This window comes from Lactuca virosa, chromosome 1, assembly GCF_052849685.1.
Source record: "Lactuca virosa cultivar CGN04683 chromosome 1, Lactuca_virosa_CGN04683_v6, whole genome shotgun sequence".
NCBI lineage: Eukaryota > Viridiplantae > Streptophyta > Magnoliopsida > Asterales > Asteraceae > Lactuca > Lactuca virosa.
Genome location: NC_136426.1, coordinates 22455607 through 22470080, shown reverse-complemented (window position 1 = coordinate 22470080; position 14474 = coordinate 22455607). Strand labels below are relative to the sequence as shown.

At 34.0% G+C, this 14474-nt stretch overlaps 1 protein-coding gene across 1 annotated transcript; it reads right to left on the bottom strand.

Annotated features, from left to right (window-relative positions):
- Positions 1-4284: 4284 nt before the first annotated feature.
- Positions 4285-12818, bottom strand: LOC145134755 (ABC transporter A family member 7-like). Its single transcript, XM_079069763.1, has 17 exons — positions 12580-12818; positions 12100-12484; positions 11926-11996; positions 11672-11816; positions 11431-11550; positions 11229-11353; positions 10921-11079; positions 10452-10614; positions 10244-10369; positions 9844-9927; positions 7595-7983; positions 6684-6884; positions 6242-6351; positions 5845-5929; positions 5235-5469; positions 4966-5054; positions 4285-4821 (listed from the first exon to the last, which is right to left on the bottom strand). Exons 1-17 carry the CDS (start codon positions 12655-12657, stop codon positions 4522-4524), a joined length of 2865 nt encoding a protein of 954 aa, XP_078925889.1. The 5' UTR covers positions 12658-12818; the 3' UTR covers positions 4285-4521.
- Between the last annotated feature and the right edge of the window lie 1656 nt (positions 12819-14474).

Genomic DNA, 14474 nt, shown 5'->3' with positions numbered 1-14474 from the left:
TGTCTCTATGATACTTGCATGAAAGACCAGGATCTGCCCCTGCCAATTGTATGAAAGACCAGGATCTGGCCCCTGTCACTTGTATGTAAGACCAGTATTTGGCCGTCGACATTGCAAGGAAATACCATGGGGGTAGCCCATGTCACTTGTATGTAAGACCGGGATTTGGCCCTCGACATTGCAAGGAAAGACCATGGGGTAGCCCATGACACTTCTTGATGGGTTTTGAGCATATCTACATTCCTATGTGGTCATGCAACCCTAATTGCTTTGGATCTAAGTTTTTCTCTATTGAACATACAAATATGAACACCAAAGCAATAACCCTCCAGACTAGTATACAATTTCGATTTCCATGTATAAACTAGGGTTAGAAGATTACCTCACTTGTTATGTAGTAATAACAAGAACCACCTTGACTCTTGAAAGCTTAGTGCCCCAAGTGTTGCACCTCTAATGGAGTCACAAACACCCAACACAACAAGGATGAGAAGGAGAGATAAGAAAATAGGCCAGGGTTTCAATCCAGAGTGTATCAACCGATTTTTCTAATTCCTAGGGGGTTCTTTATATAGCCGTGGGCTGCTAGGGTTTCTGGAGGAAACCCTAATTCCTGCTTAAGGCTTAAGCAGCCCATGGACTCCTCCTTATGAGGCCTTGTACGAAATCTATAGGGCCTCCCTATAGGATTTTGTCCAATCCTAATTAAGGAGTCCAATAGCCCAGTTCTGCAACTATCAATGATTTGCAAAACAGTCCCTCCATTATTAATCAGTTCCTTTAATCCCAAAATTAATATCAAATTAATTTATGATTAATTACCAATTAATAATATGATTTCCAAATAATATATTAATCTTATAATATATTAATAAAATCATTTTGAGTACCAATTTATTATTCATATAATAAATCCTACCCTCTCTCCACTAGTCATCCTGTCAAGTTGCATGAGTGAAGGCAACCCAAAAGGACCATGCTACATATCAAATCAAGTACATACAAATTATAGTTATTGTAACGCCCGTAGATCCGGGCAAGTCAATTTAGAGATAATAGGGGTCGAAAACGACTTTTCGACAAAAGATTATTTAGAATAAATAATCTTAACCAAGTTGTAGAATACGTCTCAAGGTTTCTGTACATATAAAGAACGCCGAAATCCGAGTTATAACGAAGAAGTTATGACTCGTCGAAGTTTTACAGCAGAACCGGCACGGCACCGGGAGACGTAAATAGTGAATTTACGATAGAGCGACTTTTAGCCTTAGCGATCTAAGCGAAAGTCGTAGAAAACGTTAAACCGAGAACATACAAAAAAAGTACGCCCAAATCTGACTTCGTATGAGGAAGTTATGAATTTTCTAAGATTTGACATAACACTGCACGACCCGAAACTCGAATTTTAGATCGAGCGGTTTTTGGCCTACGTGACCTAAAGGAGAATTGAAGATATCATTAATAGGAACTCAACGGTAAAAAGACAGACGAAAACGGAGTCCGTATGTAGAAGTTATGAATTTTACGCAGACATTTAACAGTATAATCTCCTCGTACTGTTAAATTTAAGATCGGTCGAGAATTAGCCGACGAAGTCAAAATGAAAGTTGTAGATCTTATTTGTACCTACGCGTGGATATAAATAACGTCAAAAACGGAGGTCGTATGTGAAAGTTACGGATTTTAGAAGTCGAAAGTGTGCTGTGCGAAAATGGGTGATGTGGCACAATCTTGGTCATTGCTTTCTCCCCAAGTCTTGCCACTAGATGGTGACATGTGGCACCAAGTTCAGCCATTTTTCACCCTATAAATAGAACCTCTCCCACCCTCATTTTCTTCACACCTTTCTCATTCTTTCTTCTCTTTACTCTCTCTCTAGAACCTCTCTCTAGCCCCGAAACCCCCCGAAAAGCCTAGGGAACCTCCCTAGCACGAGGCGGAAGCCCCGGAGTGCTCGACGGCTCCGAGAAGAAGAGCTTTTCGGCTCGGGAACGCTGCTCCAAGCAAAGCCCGGTTTTCTATAAAACCCGCTGTAAGTGAGCTACGCTTACGCTATTTTTAATATATCGTTTATTTAATTATAGTAGCGTTATTAGGAACTTATAATAAGTACTTGGGCTATTATTATGGGTTATATAAGTATTGTTTAATGCTTATATAATAGTAATAATAGCTAGACTATTAATTAGTGTCGGCGAATAATAGACTAAACTCTAGTGGTAATAATACTAGGTTTCGTCGAAGGAAATTATTTTTAAGAAGCGAAACGCTGTCTGAGTTCGGATTCACCACCTTTTCAAGTGAGTGCATAGTTACTTTCATCTTACACATATATATGAAATATTTTATATAAATTACGTGCTATGTGTACATATTATCTGTATACTTGCTATCTATGCTGGATGAACGATTTTATACATATTTTAAATGATTTAAACTGTATATATATATATATATATATATATATATCTACGAGAATATGTTGGGTAAAACATGGGTAGATGTAATAGATGGAATATGAGTTGGATGATGAGTTGAGAGGTGTTATAGACCACGAGGTGAGTGTGAGAGGTGGACGATGTGAGAAGCCTTTCCCAAATGATGGCCCCGTCATCTAGCAGAGTATGGATGACAACCACGGACTATTCTAGACAGTCCAGTGGAACACTGGCAGGCTCGCAACCTGTAGGTGTTGTGAACGATGTGTTCACCGGTGCACTCTAAAAACCCATTGACATGTATTGCGAGTGGACTCTCGAAAACGATACTGTCAATAAACGAGATAACCCTAGCAGCTGTGCTCGAAGGACAATACTGGTAGCTGCGCCTCACATAGAATGTCATAATTTTGGCAGCTGCGCCTAAGTGATAGAACTAGCAGCTGTGCTTGACAGATGTGTCATTGACAACGATGGACTTCGTGCCGATTCCTTAGGATGATCCTTAGGAATGAATGAACGAGGAATAATTGATTCTTAGGGTAGATCCTTAAGAGTAAAGAAGATAATGGGGATGGGTAATTGGGTTGATTGTTTGATGTTTAAACATAATAATTATATTATTGTGGGTTGAAAACCCTATGTACTCACCAGGTTTCCCAACCTGACCCACTCAGTTTATTTGTATCACAGGTGTCGATATGAAGTTACATTACACTGAGAGATTTAAAAAAGATGTAGATCACTAGTGTAAATGAATGTAAGTTCTGTTTATGCTTATGTTTCTGTATTAACGATGACATCCCAAATGTTTTAAAATGAATAAAAATACATTTATTCGGAAATGCTTTGATAACGTATTTATCATGTTTTTCTGGGAACAAATTCCGCAAGATTTTTATTAAAAGAAGTACTCTGATTTTTATAAAGCATAAACAAAATCGGTCTTTTCTGGCCGTGAAAATGGGGATGTCACAGTTATGGTCTTAGACACCGAATCCAACACTTTTATATTTTGGTATGTTGTATTTTGAGGAATTCACTAAGCTTTGTACTTACAGTTTATGTTTATGGTTTTAAGTACTTCTGCTTCGAAAGGGAAGAGTCCGACGTGATGACACATCATCCTCCCCTCATGATTTCCATATTTTGAATAATTGTACTCTGATGTTTTGAATATTATGACTTGGTGTTGATTTTGAACAATTAATGAATGATTTGATAGACTTTAAAATGAAAAATTTTATTACTATTTTCGGGACATTACAATTTTATAGGAAAGGAAGATGCACAGATTGTAGTTGATAAATATATAAAAAAATGAAAGATGATCCAAAACCTACCTTTAAGTTTATATCCAACATGGGAAGTTGATGTCGCTTTTTTTTGGACATACGAAGTTGCTAAGGCCAACTAAATCACGATGAAAATAGTGTTTTTTACAACTTTAACAAATTTAATTGTATAATGAAAAAAGGAGTTTGAATGATGTTTTTTTAGGCCATCGGTAAAAAATTATTAACCTCCTTATTCGAAAAATAAATAAAAAAACTAGCATCGAACCATGTTTTCCATAACACAAACGAAGAAGAAAAAATGTTGCTCAATATTTTGATTTTATTTTATTAATCAACCACATCTCACGTAACACAACCATTTAGGGTTTTTATTCAATTTTGATTTGTTCCATTGATGAAACTCACTATTTAGGGTTTTGTCTCATTATCTCAATCTTTTGAAAAGCCCCAATTGGATGACTATGTAAGTACTCTTGCAACATGACCTCTACTCTATGTTTGTGATTGTTTCTTTGTCAAAATTAGTGCGATGTACCATGAATTGGATATGTTGTAAATTATGCAGGTTGTTTTTTCATCAAGTTATCTTTTAGAGCTACCAGAGTTAGACAATTTTCGGGAAACTCCAGGTGTTTTCTTTTACAAGTTTTCAGATATATTACTACACCAGTACACGAGATGGGTGATTGGATCAATAAATTAATGGAAATTCAAATTTGTACAAACTAAAATACTTTTTATAAAGATATAATATACTTCCTCTGATAATTTGTTAGATGAAATCATCATGAGAGAACATCGAATGGTTGAGCCTCTCGAGCAACTTTAATGAAAACATCTTCAAGAGTTGTGTCTGCAAGCCCCCATGCCTGAACAACAAACCTACTTTTAGCATTCTCAACAGCACGAAAAACATCTGCTATTTTGATGGCTTCTTTTGGCAATTCAAACTTTTGTGTCCCTGATATTTCGTATATCTTTTTAGCATCCGGCGAGAGACCTTTTACTAGGTTTTCTACATCTGCCTCGTGATTTGAGGATGTTGTCATTGTGAACACGTATGAACCTCCATATCTACCCTTCAACTGTCCTCATGCAAATTTAAGATAGTAAGATTCACTCATTAAAAAACACTTGTATTTTCACCATTTTTATTTTATCAGTAATGATTAACCATTATACTTTTTTTTACCGTTTTAACCCGAATTTGATATTAATGGGCAAAATACCTCTTTAGGGTTTCCGACACACTGCAAGCTTCCATCAACAAAAATCCCTAACCGATCACATAGATGCTCTGCTTCCTCCATAGAGTGTGCTGAACATTTTCATTACCCATATAAATTACATTTGAATGAGAACAAGTTGTAAATTGTTTGGCATATGCAGTGACTGTACTGGGACAAAAATTGCAATTTTTTGTCACATTCGTTCTCAGTCTGTTACGTGGAAAAGATGTGAATGCCCTTTGGAAAGTGTATTAGAGCCAGAAAATTACTGGTGAGAATAATAGCACGGTTTTGTTTAGCTCGCTTGACAACATTCCATAAATTGTTTCTTGAAGCTGGGTCAAGTCCAGTACTGGGCTCATCCATGTATACTACCTTTGGATCTCCGATTAATGAAATGGCAACACTCAGTCTCCTCTTCATGCCTCCACTGTACTTCCTGGATTGCTTGTCTGCAACCCCACCATTGAATAGATTTACACTTCTTAGAGATTCTTCAACTGCCTAAAACATTGAAAATTACATGTAAATAAGTTCCAAAATCTCAACATTTAGAAATTAAGAACTTCATTAAATGCAAGTTTATTAGCAAGAAAATCGTCTAGAAGGCCCACATGACACGACATGACAAAACATATTATGCTGCATTTAACATGCACTAAACACGGACCGAGTCTGAGACTGATGTTAATGGAAGGAAAATGAAATTTTTTGCTCCACCCCAAAAATTGGAACAATGTCCGACAAAAAATAGCTCTTGGTCTCTTGTCTATGTAAAAGGTGTGAATGCCCTTCTCATCACCATCATTGAAAATATTTCTAGAAATTGTCTGGTCCTGTCCCATGTAACAAATGTAGCCAAAGTGAATTCCAACTTACTTGTGTCAAGGCGGTGCCTTTAAGGTTCTTAAGTCTTCCATAAAAAAGAAGATGTTCCCTACCTGTTAGGGTTTCCCAGAGCAGGCTATATAACAAAAACTTAGTATTAAGAAAGCATATAAATTTTTATAACTAACATAATTAGTAAAACTGTGCGCCATTTTTTTTCATGGAGAAATGATATTTGAAAAAACAACACATTTGGGAAAACGGAAGGAAATAATAAATGATGGAAATTTGTAAAAAGTTAGGAATTAATGGGAAACATCATATTCGTGACTTTCTCTATTAAGTTATTCTTTTTCAAGTCTAAAAAGATTAATGGATTAAGTATTGTATCCATTATGACTAAAGGAAACAACACCTTAATAATTTCTAGACGGATTTTAATACTTACTCATGTTGAGGACAGACACCCATGTTGGCATAAATCCCATCCATGTCTGTTCTTATATCCAGGCCATGAACATATGCTGTGCCAGAGCTTGGCTTAACTAGCCCAATCATCTGTGAACACCAAATCACTCTTCTTAGTTGGGTTAAATGCGAAAATAGAAACATATTATTTTTTATTTGTTAATTATAGCATCATACTTTCTTCTTATATTAACACATTTTATTTTGAAAAATCAACCCACTAACAACAATGTCATTCAAATACAAAGCAACTTTCACTGCTCTAATTGGGTAGATTTTTCGGAGTACAGTGCCCTAATAAGAAAAAGAAAAATGAAATACAATGACCCTTCCTCGACAACAGAAAATGCACCCATCTGTTTGGTATTCAAACAAACAAGATCAAATTATGAATTAAGAATGAAAGATGCTTTTGCACTAACCATATTAATGAAGGAGGTTTTGCCAGCACCATTTGGACCAAGCATACCAAAACACTCCCCTTGAGATAATGCAAGTGTCAACCCTCTAACTGCAATCTTCTCGGGGTTTCCATCACTTCCCGGATACACCTTTTTGAGTTTATCACAGACAATTGCATGGTTCGTGTCTTGTTCAACAAGTATCTGCTCGACCTTCTCTCTCTGATAGAACATGGAAGGGGACACAATTGGTATTTACCAAAGCTTAGATAAAATGAATGTTGAACAATCTATTCTCATAATTATACATTAGGCCTAAAACAGGTTTATGTGACCGAAGTTGACACAATAATTTAGAAGACTAAATAAAAGTTATCAACTATAAGAACTAAAGAAAAGGTATGTTGAACAATCTATACCCATAATTTTACAGTGTAGAAGTTCTACACTGGTGTAATAAAGCATACCATATACTTTGCACACATTTCTTACAAAAAAAGTTATTTTTCCGGAAAGTCTCACTTCTCGAACATCATGTGATATGTAAATCATGTACACAATGGTCTAGGTGAATGACATAAGAGTCTGGCCAGTGCCAAAAGAATCATAATCCACATTGGAACATAAACTCTCACACCGAGGCTACAAAGACCGGGACCTTCAACTTTTTTGCAAAGATACCACCCTGAAAGCAAATGTGCTATGCTTGGTGTCTACGGGTACTATTTCCAGATAACAATAAAACACAATTGCAACTAATAGTAGATACTTTATACACGATCTTTCTTTAAGAGGGGTTAATGAAAACTTATTATATGACTAATGCACCTATTCTACCAAAAAGTCCAAAGAATCAAGATAAACCAAAAACATTTTTATTTTTACTTACGATTTTTAAACTAATTATAACTAAGTAAAGATGCAATACTTGCCTCTTGGACAACATCAGGTTTCTCCAACTCTAGATATAGATTTGAACCCTTCCTTTGTAAACTAGGCTTCCTGAATGACGATGCGGGCTTCCTGAATGAAGAAGATGACTTATTTTTGAACTTTTCCAAGAAAAAAAGTGGACCTCTCCGGGCACCACTTCCCGATGTTAAAACGTGGTCAATATAGTATGCAATAAAGAAAACCACCACCCATTCCACAATCATCATTATTAGGACACGACCCATCCCATTATGCTCGTCAGTTAAATCTCCCCAACGCATTCCACGAGTCCCCATATAATTTCCCGTAAAAGCATATTGTGAAAAATCATATAATCCACGGTAAAGAGAAAACCCCGGGTATAACTCCATCACAACAATCCAATGTTCTAAAAAAAGTAGATGTATATTTACACAAATAACATGCAATCAACAATATATATATATATATATATATATATATATATATATATATATATATATATATATATATATATATATATATATATATATATATATATATATATATATATATATATATATATAGACGCAAGTTCTTTTGACTTGAAAATTCCTAATCCGTTCATTATTTTTCACAACCAAAACCACCAACGGACTCCTAGACAAGCGATTAAGACAAATCCATGGTCCACAAATAGATTTGTCGAACTTTTTTTTTGTTTTTTTTTGGAAACGTGGATGTATGTACAATCAACAGTTATATAGACTGCTGATTGTACTCACCAGCAGTCCATATAAGTATTGATTGTGCATACATGCACGTTTCCAAAAAAACCAAAAAAAACCAAAAAAAACAAAAAAAAAGTTCGACAAATCTATTTCCAAAATGAATAAAAAAAATTGACAAATTTTTTTAGCCTAGATATGACTTAGACGCGCCATTCGAAGAAGATTGATGTTTTCGGTTTTGAAAACTGATGAACGAATTAGGAGTTCGGAAGTTTTCACGCTTTTTTTAGTTCTCACAATAACTCAACCATATATATATATATATATATATATATATATATATATATATATATATATATATATATATATATATATATATATATATATATATATATATATATATAGGTAGAGGTTCATTTGAAACTATGCTAATTTTGTGAGATATGAGGACGCGATCCTAGTCACACATATTGGAGATCAAAAAAATAAAAAAAAAATTATAAATTGCAAAATAAAAGGCAAAATCCAAAAATTCTTTTTTAAATATTATTTTTGTTATTCAATTTATCAAAAAAATAAAAAAATAAAACTAAAAATAAAAATAAAAATTAAAAAAAATCACCTATTTTTTTCGAAATTTGAGTGAAATATTCTAATAAAATATTACACTGTAAATGATCAAATCTAATTTTTAGAATGTTAGAATATTCTAAAATTCTACTAAAATTAGAAGATTTGTTAAAATATTGTAATATTATACTTGAATTGTATGATTTTTTAGAATATTCTAATATTTTATGAGATTTTTTTTTAATATTTATAGTTTAATAATCTAGTAAAATATTCTAACATTATAAAAATTCGATTGAATATTTACAGTATAATATTTTATTAGAATATTTCACGTATACTTTGAAAAAACGGTAATTTTTTTTTATTTTTTTTAGTTTATTTTGCTTTGTTTGGATAAAATAAATGACGAACATAATATTAAAAAAAAAAAATTCGAAAATTTTTATTTATTTTGTATTTTAAAAATATTTTTTTTGATCTCCAAAATGAATGGTTGGGATGCGTCCTTACCGGTATATTTACTTTTCCATATATATATATATATATATATATATATATATATATATATATATATATATATATATATATATATATATATATATATATATATATATATATATATATATATATATATATATATATCAACGCCACTACATATGAATTCAAAAACATTTGTGCACTATATGCCCCTAGGTCGTACTGGTTCCGGTTGGTATCTTGTAGAAAACATGCAAGGGTTCGTGCCTTAGAAGCCAACACTTTAGGAGTTTCAATAATTCAATTGTAGATTGGGCAGTGGGCACTAGGCTTTTATGCCAGCCACCTAGCGGGTCGTTGGGTACCTTACATACATCGCAAATAATTCTTTTTGGCTGGGGCCTGGTGAAGTCTGCTTAGGGTTTCCGAAAGATTAAGGTTTTTTGCTATCAAACATCTGTGCAAAATGATCTGATCATCAAGACTACATTATTTGTATCTTCACTTACTTGGAAATGATGTAGCTTCAAGGAAGAACTGGAAGAATCCTGCTCCCACGAGACCGGTTGCAAAGACAATAATGTACCCGACAACTGTCATAATAATGTCGATACAAGTCATAACCCAGATCATTCTTAGAAGAAACATTAAGAGCCCATTTGTTATGTAGGACATGTTGTTATGCAGGACATGACATGATGTACGCGTATGGCATATATTGGAATGATACTGAGATCAATATCAATGGGCATAAATTGCAACTTTTTGTTGCACCCAAAAAGATGAAACAAGGTGGGATAGGGACTCTATATCTTAAAGATCACTCGTACAACTTTTTGATGCTTGTCAAGTCGTGTAACAAACACAGCTTAAGCAACTCCAACAGTCATTTAAAATATGATAACAAACCTGCAGCAGTCTTCACATTATAGAAGAGAGCAGCCACTAGAAACGCCAGAGAAATTTGTAAGTTTATATAGATGAAATAGAACACAAACTGGATGCTGTAGTCATTCAATGTGAAGAACTTTAACCCTGTAATGAATTGAAGGGCATTAGCTAAGTAAATTAAAATAATCAAAATAAAAAGTGTAATTCAGTGTTGGCTGATTTGTACCTACAACTGAGCCAAAGACCACGAAACAGAACATGTAAACCAAAGATATGGCAAGGAAGTATGCGTAAGAAATCATCCAATAAGGACCATTCCCAAGCCCATGCATTTTCATCATGATCCTTAAGTTTTGTTGTTTCTCATAAACCAGAGCTGTTAGTACAATCTGCAACAAGTATATTAATTTAGTCATAAGGACCCGTTTGTTATGCATGACCAGGACATAACATAACATGTTGTATTGTGCCTGGCATGCAGTGGAATGGGACTTGGACTCACGGCAATGGGACAAAAAGTGAAATTTTTTAGTCCAATTAAAAAAGGTGGAATAAGGTGAGATTTAGTCAAATATCAGGCAGATGAAAATAAATAGCAAAGGAATTTCTGAAGTCATGGGATATATGAGTTATGATCAGTGAATTTGGGGAAAAGAATGACCAGAAACAATATGCAAATTTAAAATTTTACTTACAGGGAATAGTTGCAAGATGACCCATGTAAAGAATAATGGTCCAAGGAGAGAAGAGAAGTCCAGCCTGCGTTCGGTTTCAGGTTTGGGCATCTCTTTTACGAAATCAAACAACATTTGTGTAGAAGGTCCAAGCAGAAGTTGTAGGAAAGCATTTGAAACCTATATGCATAAATTGGAAATGTTTTAATTTGAATTATATATAGGTATTATATATGAAACTATGGGAACAGCCAATAACATGATAAAACACTAATCAGAACCATAACGTTGACCAAAAAATTGAATAAGAATTAATTTAGAATGTATACCCAATTTATTGAGCGACGAACCCGGACAAGTCCTATGGGAATATTTCCTGAATCATTCTTGTAGGTAGAGTTGTACCATACAATCACGTCATAACTACTGACATTGGAATTCAAGAAATCATAGCCTGTGGAAATGTTTAAATAAAAAATAAGATCATTTACTTAGTAAGCAGATAAACTATGTGTGGACCGATCGACCGACCTGCTAATATCTCATTTATTTTCTTCTCAGAGTTCCCCCTCTTGTATCCGGCATACAGCTCATTGTTAATATCAGAAGACCTGTTGCGCCATAAATGTTGACCTTGGACACATCTAATTTCTACATTAGAAATACAATTAAGATCAGTAAGATAATAAGCTGTTAAGATCAGGAGGCGGTGGAAAAAAGAAATATCACAATCACATTAGGAAAGCAAAAGTCGAATCGAAATAATTCATACCTTTCTCCACTTTCGTTGACGCCACTGGGACCGAAATAGAAAAAGTGGAGTTGGCTTGGCACTGAGATTGAATATAGTAGACTGGAAGACTCGAGAAGAAAGCAGGCTCAAGAATGTTGGATACTGGAGTCTCTGAAGCTGACCCCTGATATGTTCCAAAGAAGTCATGTCCGAAAACAAAATGTTACTATAATATTCATTACATACATCTGAATGATTGTTCTTGCAAGATGTGATGATAGACAGTAACTAACCAATACAACGTCAGCCAGACCATTGGATGAGTTAAAATTCGATGAACTTGGGAACATATTTCTAGCCAAACCTGTCAAATTAGTATGCATCAAGCAGAAAATTATGTTGATCAGGATATGTATATACTGAACTTTGACATAATAAGGGGTATGCAAGAGATAGAGTTGACATACTCTCTCCAAGAGATCGGTTATTCCCTGTCATAAGTACAGTTGTAGGGCAGGAAGCTGTACTTGTGCAGGAGTCATTAGGAAAATCTCCAAATGAAAGCAAATGATCAGTTCTCACTGCTCGATATTGTGGAGCTGGTACTTGTAATAATGGAGGCCATTCAGGTGGACTTGGCATGGAACAGGTACCCACTTGGTCCAAATCTGAGTATTCAATCCCACACACTCTCTCGCATTCACCATTCCCATCTTGATCAATACAAGAGCAACCACATTTTAAGGAAGCTTTATCTAGTTCAATGTTCACTAAATTTTGTAATACTACAAGTAACAAACAGAGGAAGACTGGGAATAATATGAGCCTCATATTTGTCTTGAAATTCCTTCTCTGGTTTGAAAAAAAAAATGGAATAACAAGAATTTAAAACAAGCTTTTATAACGACATGAGATCAAAATGCATAAACACTAAAAAAATATCTAACCTGAAAGGTCAAATTTTTTCTGAACAAAGCGTTAGCCTGAGTCCGGAAACTAGAAGAACCGTCCGTTGAGTCCGCCATTGATGCACCTCTCTCTCTCTCTCTCTCTCTCTCTCTCTCTCTCTCTCTCACACACACACACACACACACACACACACACACTAACACATAGAACGCGGACCGTTAAGATTGGAAACTGGCATCAAAAGAAGAATTTGGAGAGAATCGATTTTGCTTGGACTGTTATATGGATGCCTTCCGTATGTATCATACTAGCTACAAATGTTACCGAGTCCAAGTAAATTGACGCTATTGTCCTTGTGCCGAATGTTGTGCTTAACTGACAACTATATCTTTTATCATTTCACCCCCTACAGTACCCGGAATTTACATTACGGTCCAAATCTCTGCTTTGACTTTTTAATGATACGCTTAACGCTTTTTATCCTCTTAGTATAAGAAAACATATTTATTTTCGAAACTTATATTCCACACCTTTTTATTTATTCTTTTACGCAAAAAGCTTGAAATTTCAAAACTAACGAGTCAGCAGGGGCGGACGCAGGAATAAACATCAGTAGGTGTACAAAAAAAAATTCCGATAAAATATAACAAAAAAAATTACGAGTGCAATAAACATAACAAACTATTGTAGACAAACTTCGTGAAGGGCAAATTGGTCTTTTCATGGGCAGGTTCTTGGTTTCGTGGAGTTTGTTTTCATGTTGGTTGTGGTTGTACAAAGTTTTGAAGGCATTATTACCAAAATTTCATTCCGAATTAATGCATTTTTATCGGGTCCATTGTTTAGAGCAAAATATAATATACAAATGCCAACAAATAAATGCATTTTTATAAGTTCGATACATTTTGCTTGACAAAACAAACGAATCAATTCAAAATGTAGAATGACACATAAATTGAGTTGACCTAAATTTTAATAATTATGAAGAAAAGCAGTTGTTTAGTTTGAAACATATGTAATGCGTATGTACACATATATGTTTGTAATGTGTATGGAAGAAATGTTAAAATAGGACCCCCACAGGAGGACGCTAACTCGCTAGGTAATTATTTTACGCCAAAAGTGAATATAAGACCGTTAAGTATACAACCTTACATATAGAACATATTAAAACTACGTAATTTTGATTAAATCTTAAATAAAAATAAGTGACTATTCAATGTCTACATTTTCTTCTAATATATCTCCAAAATATGTATTCTTCCTCATTCTCTCCATTATTTTCGGTAACTTCTTATCATATTATTGTATTATTGTTTTGTCGTTTTTTATGATGCAAAAGCTATTATGTCGAGAAGAAATTAAATAGAAAATTATGAAAAGCCATGGGTCACAAAGAATTTATATATAGCTTTGATATACCCAATTGTGTATGAAAATATATATTAAATATGAAGACGTTTGAAATGATTTTGAGTTAATGGAAAAAAAAAGTGAGTTTTTATTAAATGGTTGTCTAAGTTAATGAAAAAGTAAACTATTAATATAGGAATTTTAAACAACGAGGAAAATGATTTAATTGAGTTTTATTAAAACGGTTTAATTTTAACAAGTTATATTCACCAAGCCCTTACTTCACAGGTATGATTTTTTTGGCTAGAGATTTTTGGGGGCCCAATGACAATTATAAAAGTAAAGTGAATGTAAAAATAAAAAAATAAACTTGATGTGAGCAAGATTTGAACTCGAGCTCTTTTTCCAAAGGAATACTTTAACCTACGCCTTTGACCAACTTAGTCATCACAACTTTTGATTATATATGTGAACTGTAATAATAATATACTCGTTTCTTTATAGGTGCATAATAATAAAAAAAAGTTTTTTTTTATATTAATACGAAAAAATCTAGTAGTTGCCGGTGCAACCCCGTGCA

Bases quoted from the DNA above. Each gene is read 5' to 3' on its own strand.
- LOC145134755 (XM_079069763.1), bottom strand. From the start codon at position 12,657: ATGGCGGACTCAACGGACGGTTCTTCTAGTTTCCGGACTCAGGCTAAC. The intron at 11,997-12,099 runs GTATGTCAACTC...CTAATTTGACAG, and splicing joins TAACCGATCTCTTGGAGAGA to GTTTGGCTAGAAATATGTTC. The intron at 5,470-5,844 runs GTAAGTTGGAAT...TCAATGTTTTAG, and splicing joins AAGGCACCGCCTTGACACAA to GCAGTTGAAGAATCTCTAAG.